Source organism: Ornithodoros turicata, chromosome 2, assembly GCF_037126465.1.
Source record: "Ornithodoros turicata isolate Travis chromosome 2, ASM3712646v1, whole genome shotgun sequence".
Lineage (NCBI taxonomy): Eukaryota > Metazoa > Arthropoda > Arachnida > Ixodida > Argasidae > Ornithodoros > Ornithodoros turicata.
The window spans coordinates 35,378,951-35,395,889 of NC_088202.1; the positions used below are offsets into that span (position 1 = coordinate 35,378,951).

Consider the following 16,939-nt stretch of genomic DNA (forward strand, 5'->3'; position numbering starts at 1 on the left):
GTGATGACTGCTACTGCTACTGGCCACAGTCAGTATCAAAGATGGAGATTACAAAAATGATCAAGAAAGCAGTGCCCTTTGACCGAGATGAATGGACAGCATATACCGCACGGATAGTGGCGACGAAAAGTAAGTAGCGTGTCTGTAAAATATTTATATATATATCTTGTCATACACAACCCGAATACTTTATATGTATACTTTATGTATATGAAAATATTTATGTATATGAAAATATAAAGTTACATAATGTGAAGTTGCAGGTTTTAATATGCTCTCGCGATTGCTAATAAATAAACTCTGTTGATTTTGCTTCCTCAAGCACACATCACTACACCGTAAGCACAAGACTGAATTCTTAGCATTTCTTCTAGCTCTCCATTGCTGCTTTCTATCATTTGTCTTGCTTTGACATGCAGAAGCATATGAACGAGCCCAGGAATGTCTACCCTATGCACTGGATACATCACATCTCAACTAAGACTCTGAAGCAGAAAGACGTGGGCGAAGGATTCGCAAGAGGGTCATATTAGACAGCGACAGCGATGACATATCGCTCTCAAACACGCCGATAAAACCGACAAGCAGAGATCGGTCAATGGTGTCTGCAAGGGAACGACTGCAGCGCTCGATGCAGGCACTTCATGGAAGCAGAGTGACCCACCCATCACAGAACAGTGAGGTTATATTTACAGAGATTGGTGGTCCTGTGAGCACAGACATAATTGGGGAACCATATAGATGATGATAAACACTGGTGCTAAAGCCTACGTCTGATTTCAGAGGCTCCTGGGGATGCTTCACAGAGGAAGACATTTCCCGCACGAAGTGACGTGCAGTGCTTGGAAGGTATTTTCAGAACTTGACTGCGAAGTGATAAATTCAGTGGCATTGTGTGTGTGGGATCTGAACAGTTTGTGGGAAAAAATCCTCGTGAGCTAATCTAGAAGTAGCAACTGCTTGGGATATTTGGGTGGCTTTGACCCAATGCTTTCGCTTTAGTTGACTTTTTCTAGTAGTAATATGACTTTGTGCAGCCCTTAATCAGATTATGTGTCACAAAAAAAGCTCATACAGATCAGTACATAGTGAATGTCCAGTTTCTTGTGTTGTTTCGAGGCATACAGGCATACTATACCGTGATCCTGCAGTTAATGCATATCACAATTGCTTCCGCACAAGATTCGCTTCCGCACAAGATTTGCTTCATTTTTTATTTTAGGTGAGCAAGGTGGCATCCATCGTCATGTCATGTCTGGTCGTGTAAGTGCTGAAGAGCGTGGCTGTACTATCGGTTAGTGTTATTTTGGTTGTTCAAATGTGCTTTGACTATGAAACCTGCGTTAAAGGGTCACCATTACAGGAACCGCATATTTTATGTCCAACATGCAATTTAACCTATGTTATTTATTTAATTGTTTTTATTTATATTTAGGTGTCTCCATTCCTTTGGAACGACGTGTCATTGATCTGTCTGCACGATTTTTGGGTAAGTTTTGAAGTTTTAATGGGGACGTCAGTTCCACATTTACAAAGACTGTACTCAGACTGTGGTCATATTCTGTACATTTCACAGGTTTTGAGAAGAAGGTCTTTGAAAACCAGATGCGTCTGATGACAGAAGTCAAGAATCTGAGGGCACTCTTGTCCTCCACAACATCATTGCACCAGGTTAGGATACCGGATGACTGCCCATCACTTCCTGCAACGACAGCTGAGGAGGTCATCCAGCTAGACACCTACATATTACAAGAGGGAAATTTTGAAAAGATGGTAAGTACTTCATTTTTGTTGTGACCACTTTGAGCGACGATTCTTTGCTTTATTGTTCCAGGTCGCCTACTTCACAAAATTCGGGGGAACTGATATCCAAGACAATGTCCGTACCATACTACGACACCTGATGACAAAGAGCGCAGCCCTTGCATTCAGGTGGAAGGGATCCCGTGGACTCAAAGAGCCCTTTGAGAAGCTGGAAAGTGTGATCAAGATGATAATGAGTATGAACATTTAGATTGCATATTTGTTATGGGTCGAAGGGTAAGACCTGCTTCATCATGTTCAACTGACCTTTTCATATAGCTTTAGAGTGCTCCCACAACAAGCATTTGACTATTTGATCATGTGCCTGCAAGCTGGATCTCTGAGGACACTCATGAGCATTACTGTCAGAGCTGTCAAGATATTTTCTAGGGTTCCAGTAAAATAACATTGACGTTGCTGTGCTGAGCAATGCTCCAGATAATTATAGGCAAGGTTACCAGTGCCTGTTGCTTACTTAGATAGTGGATTTCTAGCAATATCACTGTACCAGGTCTAATTTTCTTTGTTGTCCACGGAGTTCCCACTTGTGGTTCGATGGTTCGACTGAAGCTCAAAGGATGTGAGTTGTTATCAAGAATAGCAAAAAAGCATTGTATGATATCCCAGTTATCACTCCTCTTCAAAGAGATGTCGTGCTTCACTTCTCTGTAGTTCTCTATGCTCGGGCTTGTAGTCGAGGCTGCTCTTGTCTGCTCTGATTTGCAGCAGGAAACTGACCAGCCAAATATGCTATTATTGAAGCAGCATTTTGCTTGCTGAACATTTTTGTCTCACACAGTTGTCAAGAATCATTCATAAGGTCGTCAGAGTTTTGAGCAGTTGCATATACTATAGATTGTGAAGTCATTTATGTGCTAACATCAGTGTGTTGTAAGAGAAAAAAAGAAAGGAAGAAAATGAATTGGAGATACATAAAATGAACAAGTAAAATAAAATAATCTTCTCTAAAATTTGCAGGCTGTCTCAAAACTCACTACCGAACAGCGACGCTAAGAGATGTGACTGCTGTGATAAAGAAGTGGCTGGTTGGCGCCCAAGACAGGGAAGGTGGTAGAAATCAGCGACGAACGTTCAAAGGTGCACCAGCTCAAGATTACGACTCTGCGGATTAATTATCTGTGCTGTGCTGCTACTCATGTTCTGCACCTTGTCAAGCCTAGTCAAGTATAAAGAGTACAAAGCGACAAATCAGGTAAAAATGTTTTCAATAAGTTCATCTGCAAGGTTCAATGTACACGTGTTGCCGAAATAAATATGTCAGTTTCTTTCATTCTGGTCCTTTCACTGACTTTACCTGCTCTAGAATTGGGTGGCTGTTAGTATAGTTACTTAATTACAGTTATGGAAGGTAAGCTAAATAAATATAGCAATCTGGTTTAACGTTTTCTGCAAAAGCCTCCCACATGGCCCGTGCTTGGCCCATGCTTGGCCCGTGCTTGGCCCATTAGTAAAACTGGCTCTATGCCAGTGCTCAGCCAACAGCAGCCCTACTTTTACCCACTGTTGGGTCTAGACTGGCTTCACTGTGGCCCCATGTCATCTAGGTCGGCACTGTGTGGTGGCCCAATGTTGGTAACAGCAAGTTGGGCCGGGTGAGGCCAATGTCAAAATCCATTCTCGGCCCAAGCACTTTTGAGGAAGTTGGGCCGACAACTTTTGACATCAGCTGATGCATTGGCCCGATTTCACACCGACCTTGTTTTTCCCATTGGGTTCGGCACTGCCCGAAAAAGCTCGAGAGAGAAGAAGTAGTCTTCGATGAGCGTGACCATCGTTAGATGGCGGTGGCGCTACAGGCTCCCCACCCCTCCCTCTGGAAGCACAAAGAGCGAGCACACACGCTGCTGAGACGTGCTGTTCCATCTAAAGGTGGAGGGAGGGAGGTGGTTTCGAGTCGCAGTGGACCCTGCGAGTTGTTGACGAAACCGGGGTGACGGGGCAGGGGACCGAAGAGACGGGGGCCGAAAGCGCTGAGGGAGACAATGTTCATGTACGCGGGCTTAATGCGATCCGTTGAAACCACATCGGAGCGCCCGTTGATGAGGAGGGTGAGGGACTTCGGACGGCGACTTTGGACAAGGTAGGGGCCGTTGTAAGGGGCTGACGATGGCGCGTTGGCGTACGAAAACATGTGACGTCGTTGCCAGGTCCGGGTGCACAAAGATGCGACGATTGGATGAGGATCGGTAAGACAGCGCCCGCAGGGTGGTACAAAATGAGGAGAGCCGGGTGGCAAAATCTTGTGGATCGGGCAGGGGCTGACTTTCGCCGGGAGCAAAGAATTCACATGGAAGACGAAGGGGGCCGCCGTACAGCAAATCTGCTGCGGAAACACCACAGACTTTGATGGCGCTGCGGATGCCAAGCAGAACCAGGAGCAAGTGCTCGGACCAACGTTCTGGAAACTCAGAGGTATTCAGGGCTGCCTTGAGCTGTCTATGGGGCCTCTCCACGAGCCCGTTAGAGCAGGGATGATATGCAGTGGTGAGACGTGTCGTGCTCCCAGGAATCTGCATATCGCGGCGAAAAGGCGGGAAGTAAATTGGCCACCGCGGTCAGTGATGATAGTGGCTGGCGCACCGAACCGGGAGACCCATGTGGTGAGAAATGCAACACAGACAGTAGAGGCGGTGATGTCGGGGATGGGATAAGCTTCGGGTCATCGGGAAAACCAGTCAACACATGTTAGAAGGTAGGTGTTGCCCGAAGAAGGTGGAAGGGAACCGACGAGGTCGATGTCGATGTGCCGGAAACGGGCTTCGGATACGGGGAAAGCAGTGGAGGGCGACGACGTATGACGGTGCACTTTGGCTCGCTGGCATGCAAGACATGTGCGGGTTCAGTGACGTACGTCCCTCTGCATACTGGGCCACAGGAAACGGGTGGAGATAAGACGGTGCGTAGCACGTATACCGGGGTGGGCGAGGCAGTGGAACGCGTCTAAGACATGGCGTCGAAATGCCTGAGGGACATATGGTCAGGGCGTTCCCGTTGAAGTGTCACAGAGGAGGGGTTGAGCGCCGACAGGCAATGGGATCGTTTTGATGGTTAGGTTGTTCGGCGTCGCGCAGAGTTGCTGTAGTTACGGATCGTCAGCCTGTGCCAGAGCAAGGGCAGCATAGTCAATGGCTGGAGGTGGAGATGAGATGACCGCCGATATATCGAGACGCGACAACGCATCAGCTACTTGGTTGGATTGGCCAGAAATGTGGCGAACGTCGGTGGTAAACTCGCTGATGAAAGCGAGATGTCGTGAGATGTCGCGAGTCGTCCCTCGAGGAAATGGCGGAAGTGCCTATGGTTAGGTAGACGGCGAGCAGCTCGCGGCCGAAAGTGCTGTACCGTTTCTCCGCAGCCGTTGAGCTTGTGAGAGAAACAAGTCAATGGGCTGGCCTTGATCGTCGACTTGATGTAGGGCTGCGCCTACTGCCACACTTGAGGCGTCAACCACGAGGTACGTCGGTGCGTTCGGGATAGGATGGGGCGAGCAGCGTAGCTTCGGACAACATCTTTTTACGTGATGAAACGCTTGCTCAGCCTCAGCTGTCCACACGAGTGTTTTACTGGAACGATTGGTGCCAGAAAGGAGGTCGAATAGTGGGGCAAGTAGACGTGCACAGCCAGGAAGGAATCTTCGATAGAATTGATCAACCCGAGGAATTGGCGGAGTTTGCGATGAGTTTGTGGCTGCGGAAAATCGTCAATAGCTTGGACCTTCGTGCGGAGTGGCGTGATCCCTTCCGAGTTGATGTGATGACCAAGAAAATATATGCTGTGCAGGCCGAACTCGCATTTGGCAGCATTTATGACCACACGAATTCCTGGAGACGATAGAATAGTTGATGCAGATGTGGTTCGTGCTCCTCGGGCGATGAACTCGCGACCAGGATGTCGTCGATGTATGCGAAACAGTGTGGTAAATCTCTAACAACCCTAGTCGATGAAGCGCTGGAAGCTCTGGGCCGCGTTCCAGAGGCCAATGGCATGCGGACATACTTGAAGAGGCCGAAAGGTGTTGTAATGGCAGTCTTCGGGATGTCCGCAGGCTCGACCGGAATCTGATGATAGGCCTTTACGAGGTCGACCTTTGAGAACGTAGTGGCACCATGGAGATGGGAGGTGAACTCCTCGATATGCGGCACCGGGTAGTGGTCGGGGATGGTTATGGCGTTAAGAGCTCTATAATTGCCGGAAGGTCGCCAGTCCCCCGGATCCTTCTTCGGGACCATATGCAAGGCCGATGCCCATGGACTGCTGGAAGGTCGGTCGATACGAGGGCAAGCATGTGGTCAAACTCCCGACGTGCGATAGCCATACGCTCGCGAGGGAGAACCCGGGGACGGGCGTGAACTGGCGGACCTTTGGTGAGTATGTGGTGAGTAATCGAATGGCGCGCTGGAGCATCCGGAGGTGGAGGACGTGTGATCTCCGGGAACTCGTCCAGAATGGCTAGGAAATTGGGAGAAGTAGAGGGGCGGAGAAAGGTCGAACTGACAGGTTTTCAATGTGGTTGAGACGCCTTGGGACTTCAAACCGGTGACGGTGTCGACCGGCCGCTGGCGCTTCACGTCGACAAGTATCACAGGCGACACTGGCGTGCCGCAGAAAATCCGCGCCAAGAGGGTGGGGAACGTCGGCAACGATGAAGAGCCACTGAAAGGTTCTGCGAAGGCCGAGGATTCAAGGTGAGCGATCGTGGGCCATAGCATGTATTGGTGAGGAATTGACCCCCTGCAAGCTGAAAGTGGAGTCGGGACGTAATCGGTGAGGGGACTCTGGAGGCACGATACTGACGTCCGCTCCAGTGTCGACTAGAAATCTTGCGTTGCTAATCTTGTCCGGAATAAAGAACAGGCGCGTTCCCGAAACACCAGCTGCTGCCGCCCTCACTTGCTGATTGGGCCGTTTCCCGGCCAGGTGCACGGGGGCTTGCACTTCTGAGCTCTGCCGCCGAAGTTAAAGTGATATCAGCAAAACGGGCTGTTCCTGCGAGTGTCCGGGTGAGGGGAAACTGCGACGGCTGAAGTAACGGCGCCGTCGGTTATCTTGGCGACCGACGGGAGAGGGGGACCTGCTGTGGGTGGAAATGCCAGCCACCATTGCCGTGAGACTCGCCATGACGGCGTTCATGTTCTGTATCGTTGCAATGATGGCTGCCATTGCAGCAGGTATGCCAGAGAGGTCGGTGCAGGTCGCGCAGGAGGAGGCGTGTGGTCAAGGGAGGCGATGGTAGCCGATGCCGCCGGCGAGTGGTCAAGTATACGGTCAGCAAGCTTGGCGAGTTCGCCTAAGGAAGTGCTTGCCTGCCGCAGCAAGGATGCGGCGTGCTTCCGCGGGCAGACGTTGCAGAAACAGTTCTTGGAGAAGCGATGAATCTAGAGTTGCGCCGTTAACTATAGCTCGCATCCGTCGAAGAAGTTGGGTTGGCTTCTGGTCGCCGGAGCTCTTCTTGGTGAGAAGCTGCTGCAAGCGACGTTGGGAAGACATAGTTGTTCGGGCGATTAATTCTGTCTTGAGGGTGTCGTAGGGCTTGTCGAGGGTGGTTGGAGAATAATATCACGGGTCTCCGCCGCGGTATCGGCAGGCAAAGCCCCAAGGACATATCCGTACTTGGTAATCTGGGACGAAATGTTTCGGGCGAAAAATTGAGCATCGGCCTGGGCGAACCACAGCTCCGGGGCGTAAGCCGAATCACGTGGTAGACGCAAGGACAGAGTTCCTTCTACGGAAGGTAAGGAAGTGGTTGGCAAGGGGGCCGACCTGGGCTGGCCTGCTCTGGTTGGTGCTGAATCGGAGTGTTAAAGGAGCATTAAAGTGGTATCTACATGGCCCAAAACTGGCTGTCATCTTGTAAAGCAGTATGTGAAAAGCATTCCCACAAATATTTCTGTCCAAAGTTGTATCACCACGGTGCAATTAATTTGGAAAATCGCTGCCGCGGTGACAGGCCGGAGCGCTCCAACAGCAGACCACACCCACTCTAGTGTGACGTTCGTGGTAGAGAGCCCCTCATTCGTTCGTAGGAAAAACCGTCTGCTACGAACATTGCTAGCTGCTTATTGTTGACTTCTATTATTTATATGATTTATATCACGTTTTCTTTAAAAGAAGAAGCATATGCGCAGCCTGAGAAAATAAGATTACGATCACAAGAGTAATATATCCGTGGCTTCTGTGCAATCTCAGAATTCACAGCAGCAGAAAGCTATTGCGAAGCGGTATTGTGGAAGCGGCATTGTGGCGCCACCTGTTAGCCACTGAACCAACTGCGCGGTGAAAACTGTCGGACAGGCTGCACACTGTCGAGAAGCACGGGTTTTTGCTGTACAAACGCAGTTAATTTCGGGCTGCACCACTCGTTCTTCCCGTGGTGCCTGCGGTCCCAAAAAATCGTGGTTGTGTCGTTGACAGCCTTCAAACCCTCCGTTTCGGACATCACGAAGCCGGAGAACGCATGGCGTCTCCCCAGCGGTAGCAGACGCTCCGGCCTGGGCGATGTTGCTCACCTCGATCATGTGATCCCAAGTCCAATGAGGAGCGTCCTCACCACTTGCGTCACATAGTGACGTGTGTGGTGGCGCTCATCACGTGCCTATCGTGAAGGCGAAGGAGGGTGTTTCGCGCGCGGGAGGTTCGGGGAGCTATTGCAGGCGTCCCAATTTAGCTACGGTTGCAGTAATTGTGGGAAAACTGTTTTCGGCCGCCTAACATTCCATACTGACCAAAAACAGAAAAAAAGTTGTGGGCCTCTAGACTGCTCCTTTAATACCAAGTTCAGTAGCAGTAGTAGTCAGGCCGGAGCGAAGCGTTGGCACTCGAAGCGGTGAGAAAAAGCAGGGCGTTTGCCGTCCGGGTCACTGGAGATGTGAGACTCCGACAGGAAGGGAAAAACTGTGTTTAATGCGCGGTGCCACTTCGGCACTGCCCGAAAAGAACTGAATGCTCGAGAGAGAAGTCGTCTTCGAGGAGCGTGACCATCGTTAGATGGCGGTGGCGCTACACACCTATATCAACGGGAGTAAGCTGTCCCCGCAGGCCCTCTGTGTGCTGACTGGTGCTAAAATATGGTTGGTTGTACAAACAGTGTGGTGCTATGACTTGGCTAAAAGTGAGCACCTCATGGACTCGTTCAACATACGTTTTACATGAGAACCTCATTCATAAACCTTTTTTAATATATTTACTGTGATGTAATATACTTATTGTTCATTGTCCAGCATAGCCTTGACTAGTCTATCGTCAATGTATTTATATGTAATATACGTGCCTTTCTCTAGCATTGCCAACGGGCACATAATTCTAAAGTTTTTCCCCTACTCCCTAATCGCAGATGTAGTAAATCCAAAGTAGCAGCATTTCGTGCTGGTCTAGGAAATGTGAGGTAGTAAACATTTGCTGCGCTTCTAGTAAAATATAAGGTACTAAATATTTGCTACTCTTCTAGTTAACGATAAAGTACACAGTAAAATTCAAAAACGCCCGTTCTGGGTTAAAAAAAGGTTTTTTAAGCAAATACACCTTTTTTAATTCCATAAAGTTAACGAAAGGACGCAAAAAGAGTGCTAAAAAAGGTGTATGAGAAATTACACTCTTTATTACACCAAGTGATGTATCAAAAAGGGTGTTTTTTATGCGTTTACACCTGTCTCTTCTTTTGACACCCCTTCAATGAACACTGGTGTAGAAAATGGTGTTTTTACGTTGCAATAAGGCTGACCGCGCTTTCTGGTCTAACATGCATCGTACTGATATGAGAACACCGTGAAAAAAATAATTTTTCCTCTCGCTAGATTGGTTTGGAAAATAGGTGCAGCCAAAAACGACGATCCACGGTGTGACCTCACGGACCCCCTCTCCCCCATTTGGTGTGGGAGGCGCGCGTCTTCCCTCGCTGCTCCTGTGTGACGTCACCAATGTGCGCTTTTTGGGCCGTTTTTTCTCCGTACCTGCTCACATCATGGACCTGAAAACTTGAATATGGGATGATGTCGGGTAATAGAATAGTTTTTCGTATTCATCTGGGAAAGCTGGAAACCAACTGTCACAACACCTTTACACCATACGGTGTAAAAAGCGATGTGAGTTATAGGGCAAGTCATTTACACCAAGGGTGTTTTTCAGTTCACAGTGATAGTACCAATTTCCTACCCTTCTAGGAAGTGTGACATAGCACACACTTGCTACTCGTCTAACAAAGCTAAAATAGTAATAATTTGCTGCCCTTGAAGCAAACGCAAGGTTGCAATTATTTGCTAGATGTGTAGTAAATGCAAACTAGTAGCGTTTGCTACACTCTGTCCAAAGGTAGTAACCAAGAAGCAGTAAGTGCAGTTTCTACCTGGGCATTACTACCTTCCATTACTAACATGCTAGTAAGAGTTGTGACAACAAATTACTACCTTGAAAGTAGCAACTACTACCAGTTTTTGTCTTAGGGTGCATTCTACATTGTCCCGTATAACTCTTGACAATATCCTGACCAAGGATCACGGCCACAGCGTCTGTGAGGAAGAAGAAGGAGCCGTAATACCCTCCATCTCATCCGAACCCCCATTGCCATGGTGCCTATTGCCACCACAAAGAAGTAGAAGAAGAAGAGGAAGGAATACAGGGCCGACGAGTTTCTAGTTCTCCGACAGTGACCGCCACCCAGTGACCGCCAGCAGCCATGAGTAAGTAGGATGAGCTATGTAATCAAGCTTCGCACGAAGCGCACAGTTCTTGACAGATGATGTCCGTGCGAGGGACATAGTTCTTGTGTCAACGTTATGTATGCGGCACAACGATCGTCAATTTCCTTAGAATAGCGCAGCAATACATCATTTCCGTGTTAGAGGCGTCTGGCAGAAGAGAAAGCTACAGCGAGGCTGTCACCTTACTTGATCTTGCAACAGCTGTACGCCAGAGACGTGCTCCCTGCGCAGAAAGTGAAAAAGCAAGCCCAGCAAAATTCGCCCGCAGTAGCCACTAATACTGGCGTTACTAGCCATAGTCATAGTTGAACCACTGCTAAAACCTGGGAACGTGTCATGTGACATGTTAGAGAGGATACGCGTGATGCTCTCCAATCTTTCTAGCCCTGGTATCGCCAAAGGTGCATTGAATGCAGAAGTGCGCACTTTTGCAAACGGCAATTGCACGCGAGACAAATGCGAACTGCCTGGCCGTAGGTCAGATGCGTGACATCCACCGTAGCTCCGAACAGCTCAGTGTGGACTGTTTCTCACATGGCCCGTGTAGCCTTATCGGGGAAGGATTGCTGGACAGGTAACTGAATTGCCGGAAGAAAAAAAAGAGAAAGAAAACAGCCAAACACCTGTGTGTTTAAGTACGTAAGCACGTAAGTACGTACAGTGTTGGACAAAACCTTACGGAACGCGCGCACGGCGTATTTTCGCTTCGTAGCGGCACCCAAGCCGCGGGCAGAAGCGAGCAAGTTGACTCGTTCAGAGGCATGGAAGAGTGCGCACATAGCAACCTACCGCGGTAGCATTGCGTTTGGATCCAATACACGGCGCAAAGCTACCGCGTTGGGTCGCCACGTGCGCACAGAACAAAGTAACGCTTCCGCCAGCTTCTATGGTGTCGATCCGAAGAGAAAGGAAATACACTATTCGCGTGTTTCGTAAAATTTTGTCCAGCACTGTGCAATCTCAGAATGTGTATAAAGCCTACTTCCAACTTGATGACGCGATGACGTCTTCTGTGCGGACATTGGGGACCTCCAGCCCCTTCGAAGCATTCTCGAGGGAACTTATCATCATGTCATCCAGTATGGTGACGATGTCCAAACGGCGCCTTTCTCGCCTGCCAGTGCTTTTTTAGCATTCGGTTCTTTCTTGTGTTTCCTTGTTCCCCTGGAGGTTGAACCATAAAGCACAAAACTCGCTCGTTTGTCGACGTCACCACTCGCGCCGCGACGACGTGTCCGGCGGAACAAGCTGGGAGGTAGGCATTGCCTAAACGTTAGCACCACGGCGTTCGAGCACTCATGTACAATGCACTGCAGTCTTTGACTACCTTATTCTTGTACTTTGCTGACATTGGGCTGTTGCGTGCTCCTGACGCTACCCCTTCCAGCGTTGCAACAAAGGAAAGAGCCTCCCAATAGATAGATTGATTAATGAGACATTGGAAAGCACGAGAGAACTAAATTCTTCGCCTTACGCTTCTTCTCATTAAAATGTTACCAGCATGCGTGACGTGGTAGTTTGGATGGTCGCCTTCAGTGCCGAGACTGGGAGATGCCACGGGTTCGCATCCCCGCTTCAGCAGTCATGTCCGACGTATTCCCTCGATTTTTCGGCAGACTTACCACACGTACGACTCCCTCTGATGTCCCGCAGGACACATACTAATCACCTGGCCCCCATTCCTTCATTCTGTCCTGTCTCCGTCTGTCCACGACTGTACGCCGTTGATAGCCTTGATAGATTGCTTCGCGGCACTAACACAGAATTAAAAAATAAAATGTTGACGCAAAAGCAGCCCATAATCCAAATCCAAGTCAAAGCCAATAACCAAATAATTAAGCCGAAGCAGCGCAATATCGCTGCCCGATATTGGCTGGTTATGTGCAATGCTGGACTAATATTGGGCCAGTGTTGCCCATATGCAGCCAATATTTGGCCAAGTTGTTGAGACGCTTGTTTTCATTTAAAAACAGGACTTCACCACGTACTATCCGCTACGCCAACGTTTACGCTGACTCATACGTGCTCCTTTTTTGCGCGCATTCCTTTATGGCAATTAATCAGACTTGTACTGAAAAAATAGCTGAGTAGAGTACCAAATACCCAATAGTGAAAGGATTTAACACAGAGTATTAAATACTCTCGAAAATAAATTGTTACTGTCTAGATACTTTGACGACGTCACATTGGAAATCAGTATCAAAGAAATACGAAGAGGGTGAGGTTGAGAATGGCACTACGAAAAATGTTTATTAGCTCGCAGGAACACCCGCTTTTCAAAATTATAATCCTGTAGGCTCCCCCGTATTTTCTCTTTTGTTTGTTTCTCGTTATATATTACCCGAATACTGAACAGGCACTCTACAGGTGCGAACGAATGCCCTACAGAAACGACAATATCTTGGCATTTTTCTCCTTGTCTTTGCTTTAATTAACCTAATCACTATATTAATACTTCACTTGCCCTCTCCCGCTGCGACTCTCGGCTCGGGCTTCTATCTTGCCTGATAGGTGTCCCCATGGTTTATCCGCATACCCTTCACGACAACAAGCCTCATCAATGCGTAGTTGAGCGATGGAAACCGAAAGATCTCCGGTTCCCATAGGCAATAAAAGACAGACACAACGTAGATTCTCAAACACAGCAAAGTTCCACGTTTCCCATCGCTCAACTATGTACGAGCTAACCTGGGTTCTTTCCCCTTGTGTCAACCGCCTCATGCATGCTCCCGTACCCGAGGCTCTGCACGCTACCCCTTCCCAGTGCCGTGTATTAAAAGGGAGTCTAGTCATTAGGAGGATCCCAAGAAAGAGGCTCGGCCTGTCAATCAAACTTGAGCGCATTTCATTGGTTGCCGTTTTCCATTGGGCCGCCATGACACCAAAATTTCTCGAAAATAGAGGATGGTGCTTGGAACGCAAAGCGGAGATGTCGTGACAGAATTCTTTGAAAGAATACTTCAATTTCATACTGTGAGTATATGTCCTCATGTACGCACCTGCAAAGTCAGCTTCAAGTTTCGTTCAGGCATCATTATTTACGCGAAAATGAGATGTTTCATCGCTATCGTTAGGCCTAGTGAAGACTGCGATCCAAGAAAAATGCAAGAAAGACGCACCTGATTCGTAAGATTTTGCATTATATCGTTGAATTTTATTCACACATACATCTTTTCGCATTTTTGATTCAATCTAATTACGTGATAAAATTAAAAGAGCATACCGGCAGCCGTCTGCAAATGAAGAAGTGGTTCTACCGCTCTCCTGCCCAATGACTTCCGCCAGCAACCATTTCTGTAATTCTGAGTCTTGCCAGCGTTGCCTCCTGCCGTGCTGATGGCGTTGATAAAAGTGGGCGCAAAATCCGTCGTTTTGGTCTGTCACCAGTGATATCCGTTTCAATCCAAATCCATCAAGTTTCTCCAAAATGGTGGCACACACTAAATAAGGGTGATGTACGAGGGGCGTTCAAGTCAAACCGGGACTTTTCATTTTTCGCAAAGTAAAATGAACTTACAGGCGAGAAATTAGTTTTATTTTTCAACGTGATCTCCAGCTGCACTAACGCACTTGTCCCAGCGTTTCACGAGGGCTTGAATGCCAGCAGCGTAGAAATCCTTACCGGTGCGTAGCAGCCATGATCGGACCGCATTCTTGACCTGGTCGTCGCAGCTGAAGTGGCGGCCCCCAAGGGACGACCTTCAGTGGCACGAAGAGATGGAAATCGCAGGGGCGAGGTCTGGACTGTAAGGAGGAGTGGCAGCAACTCCCAGCCAAGTTCCTGTAAGGTGCGGTCGTGACATGCGCGGTATGCCAGCGTGCATTGTCCTGTAGGAGGAGGACTCCTTGGTGATGAGACCCGGCTTTCCGAAACTGGAGGTGTCCATTGATGATGTCAACGTGTCCACAGAAAGGTCCGTCTTTCTGAGCCAGTTCGCGACATGTTATCCGTCGGTCCTTGAGGATCTCGGCGCTCCACAAGTTGGGTGTTCTCCAGAACTAGATACCTGATAGATAGATACCTGAATTCTAGATACCTGAACAAGTGCGTGGAGCCTCAATAGTGGCCAGACTCCTTTTTAACACACGGCACTGCCCCTTCCTAAGAGGCACGTGGATGTCCGGGACATCTGGGACACTGAAGCATGTTGTACAGAGCACAAAGCGCATTGCCGAGACAAAAGAGAATCTTTCGCTCGGACTCCGTGTCACGCACAGAGAGGTCTTCAAAGTAGCTTGGAAAATGAGTATAAGTTATTGAAAAAGTATTAAATTCGATTACTAAATACTGGCCCTTGAGAGTAATCGCAATATACCAAGTTACTCGCAAAAGTATTTTGAGATACGGAACTCAAGTTATCTACATCAGTTACCATACAAATATGCAACTAACGTATATCGAAACTGGCGCTGAGCTTGTTATAAAGTAAAGTTCTTGTTTTGTAGTGTAGGCCAACGTACGATTTCCGAATCTCCGCAAATGGGCCTACTCTATGTACGCCATATTTCACGCTTTTCTACACCTCCAATCCGCTGCTTTGTCTAGGTGCTAATCACATGTCCGCTGGCCTACAAAATGAGCTTTCATAAAACTTTGTTTACTTTCCATTAGCTGAGATGTCTGGCATGTCAGAGATGTCCTCGGTCTTCGGTAAGCAAGATTTTTACAGTATTTTTTTTTCTTTACATGTACCACGTAATCTGTCTGAAACTGCTAACTCTATTCTGCAGGAATGTGGAGCATGGGCGGCGGAGACACTGGGGCTCGTAAGTTCTTCGATTATATCTGTGATGAATGTTATGCAGCGTCATGCGTGCGAGGATTTGCGTTACAATGGAGTTTTCGATACTGAAACCGGGATTTTACCCTTGTCCCTCGAATTTTATTGCCCGCGATCTCGGGTTCCGCGCGCCTAGCATGTCCAGGAAGCGTCTTCGGTAGTGATGTCGTTTCGCCGGCTTATGACACTCTATGTCAATATGTAACATGGCGCGGACCGCGCAATCGCAAATAAGACATACAGGGTGGGTGCAGATAAAGTGGTCCCGCATTTACTCACGTCCCGCGTTCCCTGCTTACTGTGTATGAACTTCCCGTGGCGCACGACGACGCATTTATGTGATGAAAATCAACCAAAAAAACTTAGTAACAAAAAAATTATCTATACAGGCTTTGCTCGCAGTGCATCCCGAATTTCCTATGCAGAAGCAATATGGTGGTCACGCCACTGTTACTTCTAGCTACCGCTAGGTGTGTCAGATTTCGTTCCGTTTCGGCGAAGCAACTGTGCTACACTGCAATGTCCCACTGAAATACGCGGAGTAAAGTTCGCGTGGCTTTAATCTTTTCTTTTTTTGTTTTGCGCGGAGTTTGGTTATTGCGATTTGTTCCTTGATTTTAATCGCTTAAATGCGTCTACGTGCTCCGCCGGAAGTTCGTACGGTATGCAGGGAAAGCGCTTGTGCGAAAATGTGGCGCTACTTTTTCTGCGCCCGCCCTGTACTTTCTGAGATTCGCAAGTGGTCAGAAGGCTTCAATCTGAGGTTTCTTCCGTGTATTAGTCGTGAAAAACAGTGTGTTACAGTAACGAGTAAAATACTGCACGACTCACTCTGTTCGACATTTTCATTGTTATTATTATTTTGCAATAGAAGTGGTTTGGTAAAGGAAGTGCGCACATCATGTGACTCCTCAATGAACCGTGTCGTAGCTGTGCAACGCCACCTCTTATGCTGTCTAGTGAAACTTATGTCATCACCATTTCAGAAGGAGGAGGGTAAGGTGCACAGTTATGCGGAACATTCGCTAATCTCCACCACTTTGGAAACGGAACTGCACAACACTGCGTAACGTAAACATAAATCCGATTGGTATGCTACTCTTTGCACTGAAAATGGGGGATGTACTCTTTTACGGCATGGTCGCGAGATCACGGCGCTTCAAATCTGACGTGAAAACGGTATCATTGTTTGCAGGCCTCTTACGTGGTTCTGTTTCGAAAGTGGCGCGCATGACTGCTGTTTAGTATCTCATCTTTCACTTCCGTTTTTTTACAGCGGTGACGACAAGAAGAAGATGATAGTGTTACTGGTGCTTGGCATCGCTCTTATGGCGGTTGGCGGCGGAGGCATGCATACGCAACGGGCGCTTTTGGTGAGTCACGCTACAACTGCCTAGTTTCTCTTCACGAGGCCGTTCGGTGACGAAGACATATCGAATTTGCACACGGAAATGCGGCAGGCATACTTCGAAGTGTGTCAAAATACCACCCTCAGGAGAAATATAAGAAAATAGCCACCGTAACTCTTTCTGTAATCAGAATTATCGCTCAGCTCAGCTAGGACGCCTTGGTCATTACCAATGATGTCACTAGAGGGGTGCGAGGGGAGCGGTCCGCAGGATGTGAAGCGACGGAAGGAGG

At 48.2% G+C, this 16,939-nt stretch overlaps 1 protein-coding gene and 3 long non-coding RNA genes across 4 annotated transcripts in view; all 4 read left to right on the top strand.

The window, feature by feature from the left end:
• LOC135383348 (uncharacterized) overlaps window positions 1–16,462 on the top strand; it is a 499,267-nt gene extending 482,805 nt beyond the window's left edge. Inside the window, exons 2-4 of the long non-coding RNA XR_010419825.1 lie at window positions 15,130–15,168; window positions 15,249–15,284; window positions 16,285–16,462. This is a non-coding gene — a long non-coding RNA (uncharacterized LOC135383348). The remainder of the gene's footprint in view (window positions 1–15,129; window positions 15,169–15,248; window positions 15,285–16,284) is intronic.
• Window positions 489–1,283, top strand: LOC135383345 (uncharacterized). Its single transcript, XR_010419823.1, has 3 exons — window positions 489–677; window positions 784–849; window positions 1,223–1,283. It is a non-coding gene; the product is annotated as an uncharacterized LOC135383345 (long non-coding RNA).
• On the top strand, window positions 1,601–2,902 carry LOC135383346 (uncharacterized). The gene is made up of 3 exons (XR_010419824.1): window positions 1,601–1,773; window positions 1,835–2,040; window positions 2,782–2,902. It is a non-coding gene; the product is annotated as an uncharacterized LOC135383346 (long non-coding RNA).
• Window positions 16,463–16,569: 107 nt separating the features above from the next.
• The window catches only part of LOC135383350 (uncharacterized), a 123,346-nt gene continuing 122,976 nt past the window's right edge, over window positions 16,570–16,939 (top strand). Inside the window, exon 1 of the mRNA XM_064612844.1 lies at window positions 16,570–16,671. Within this exon, the coding sequence (XP_064468914.1) occupies window positions 16,594–16,671 (78 nt within the window). The 5' untranslated portion in view covers window positions 16,570–16,593. The remainder of the gene's footprint in view (window positions 16,672–16,939) is intronic.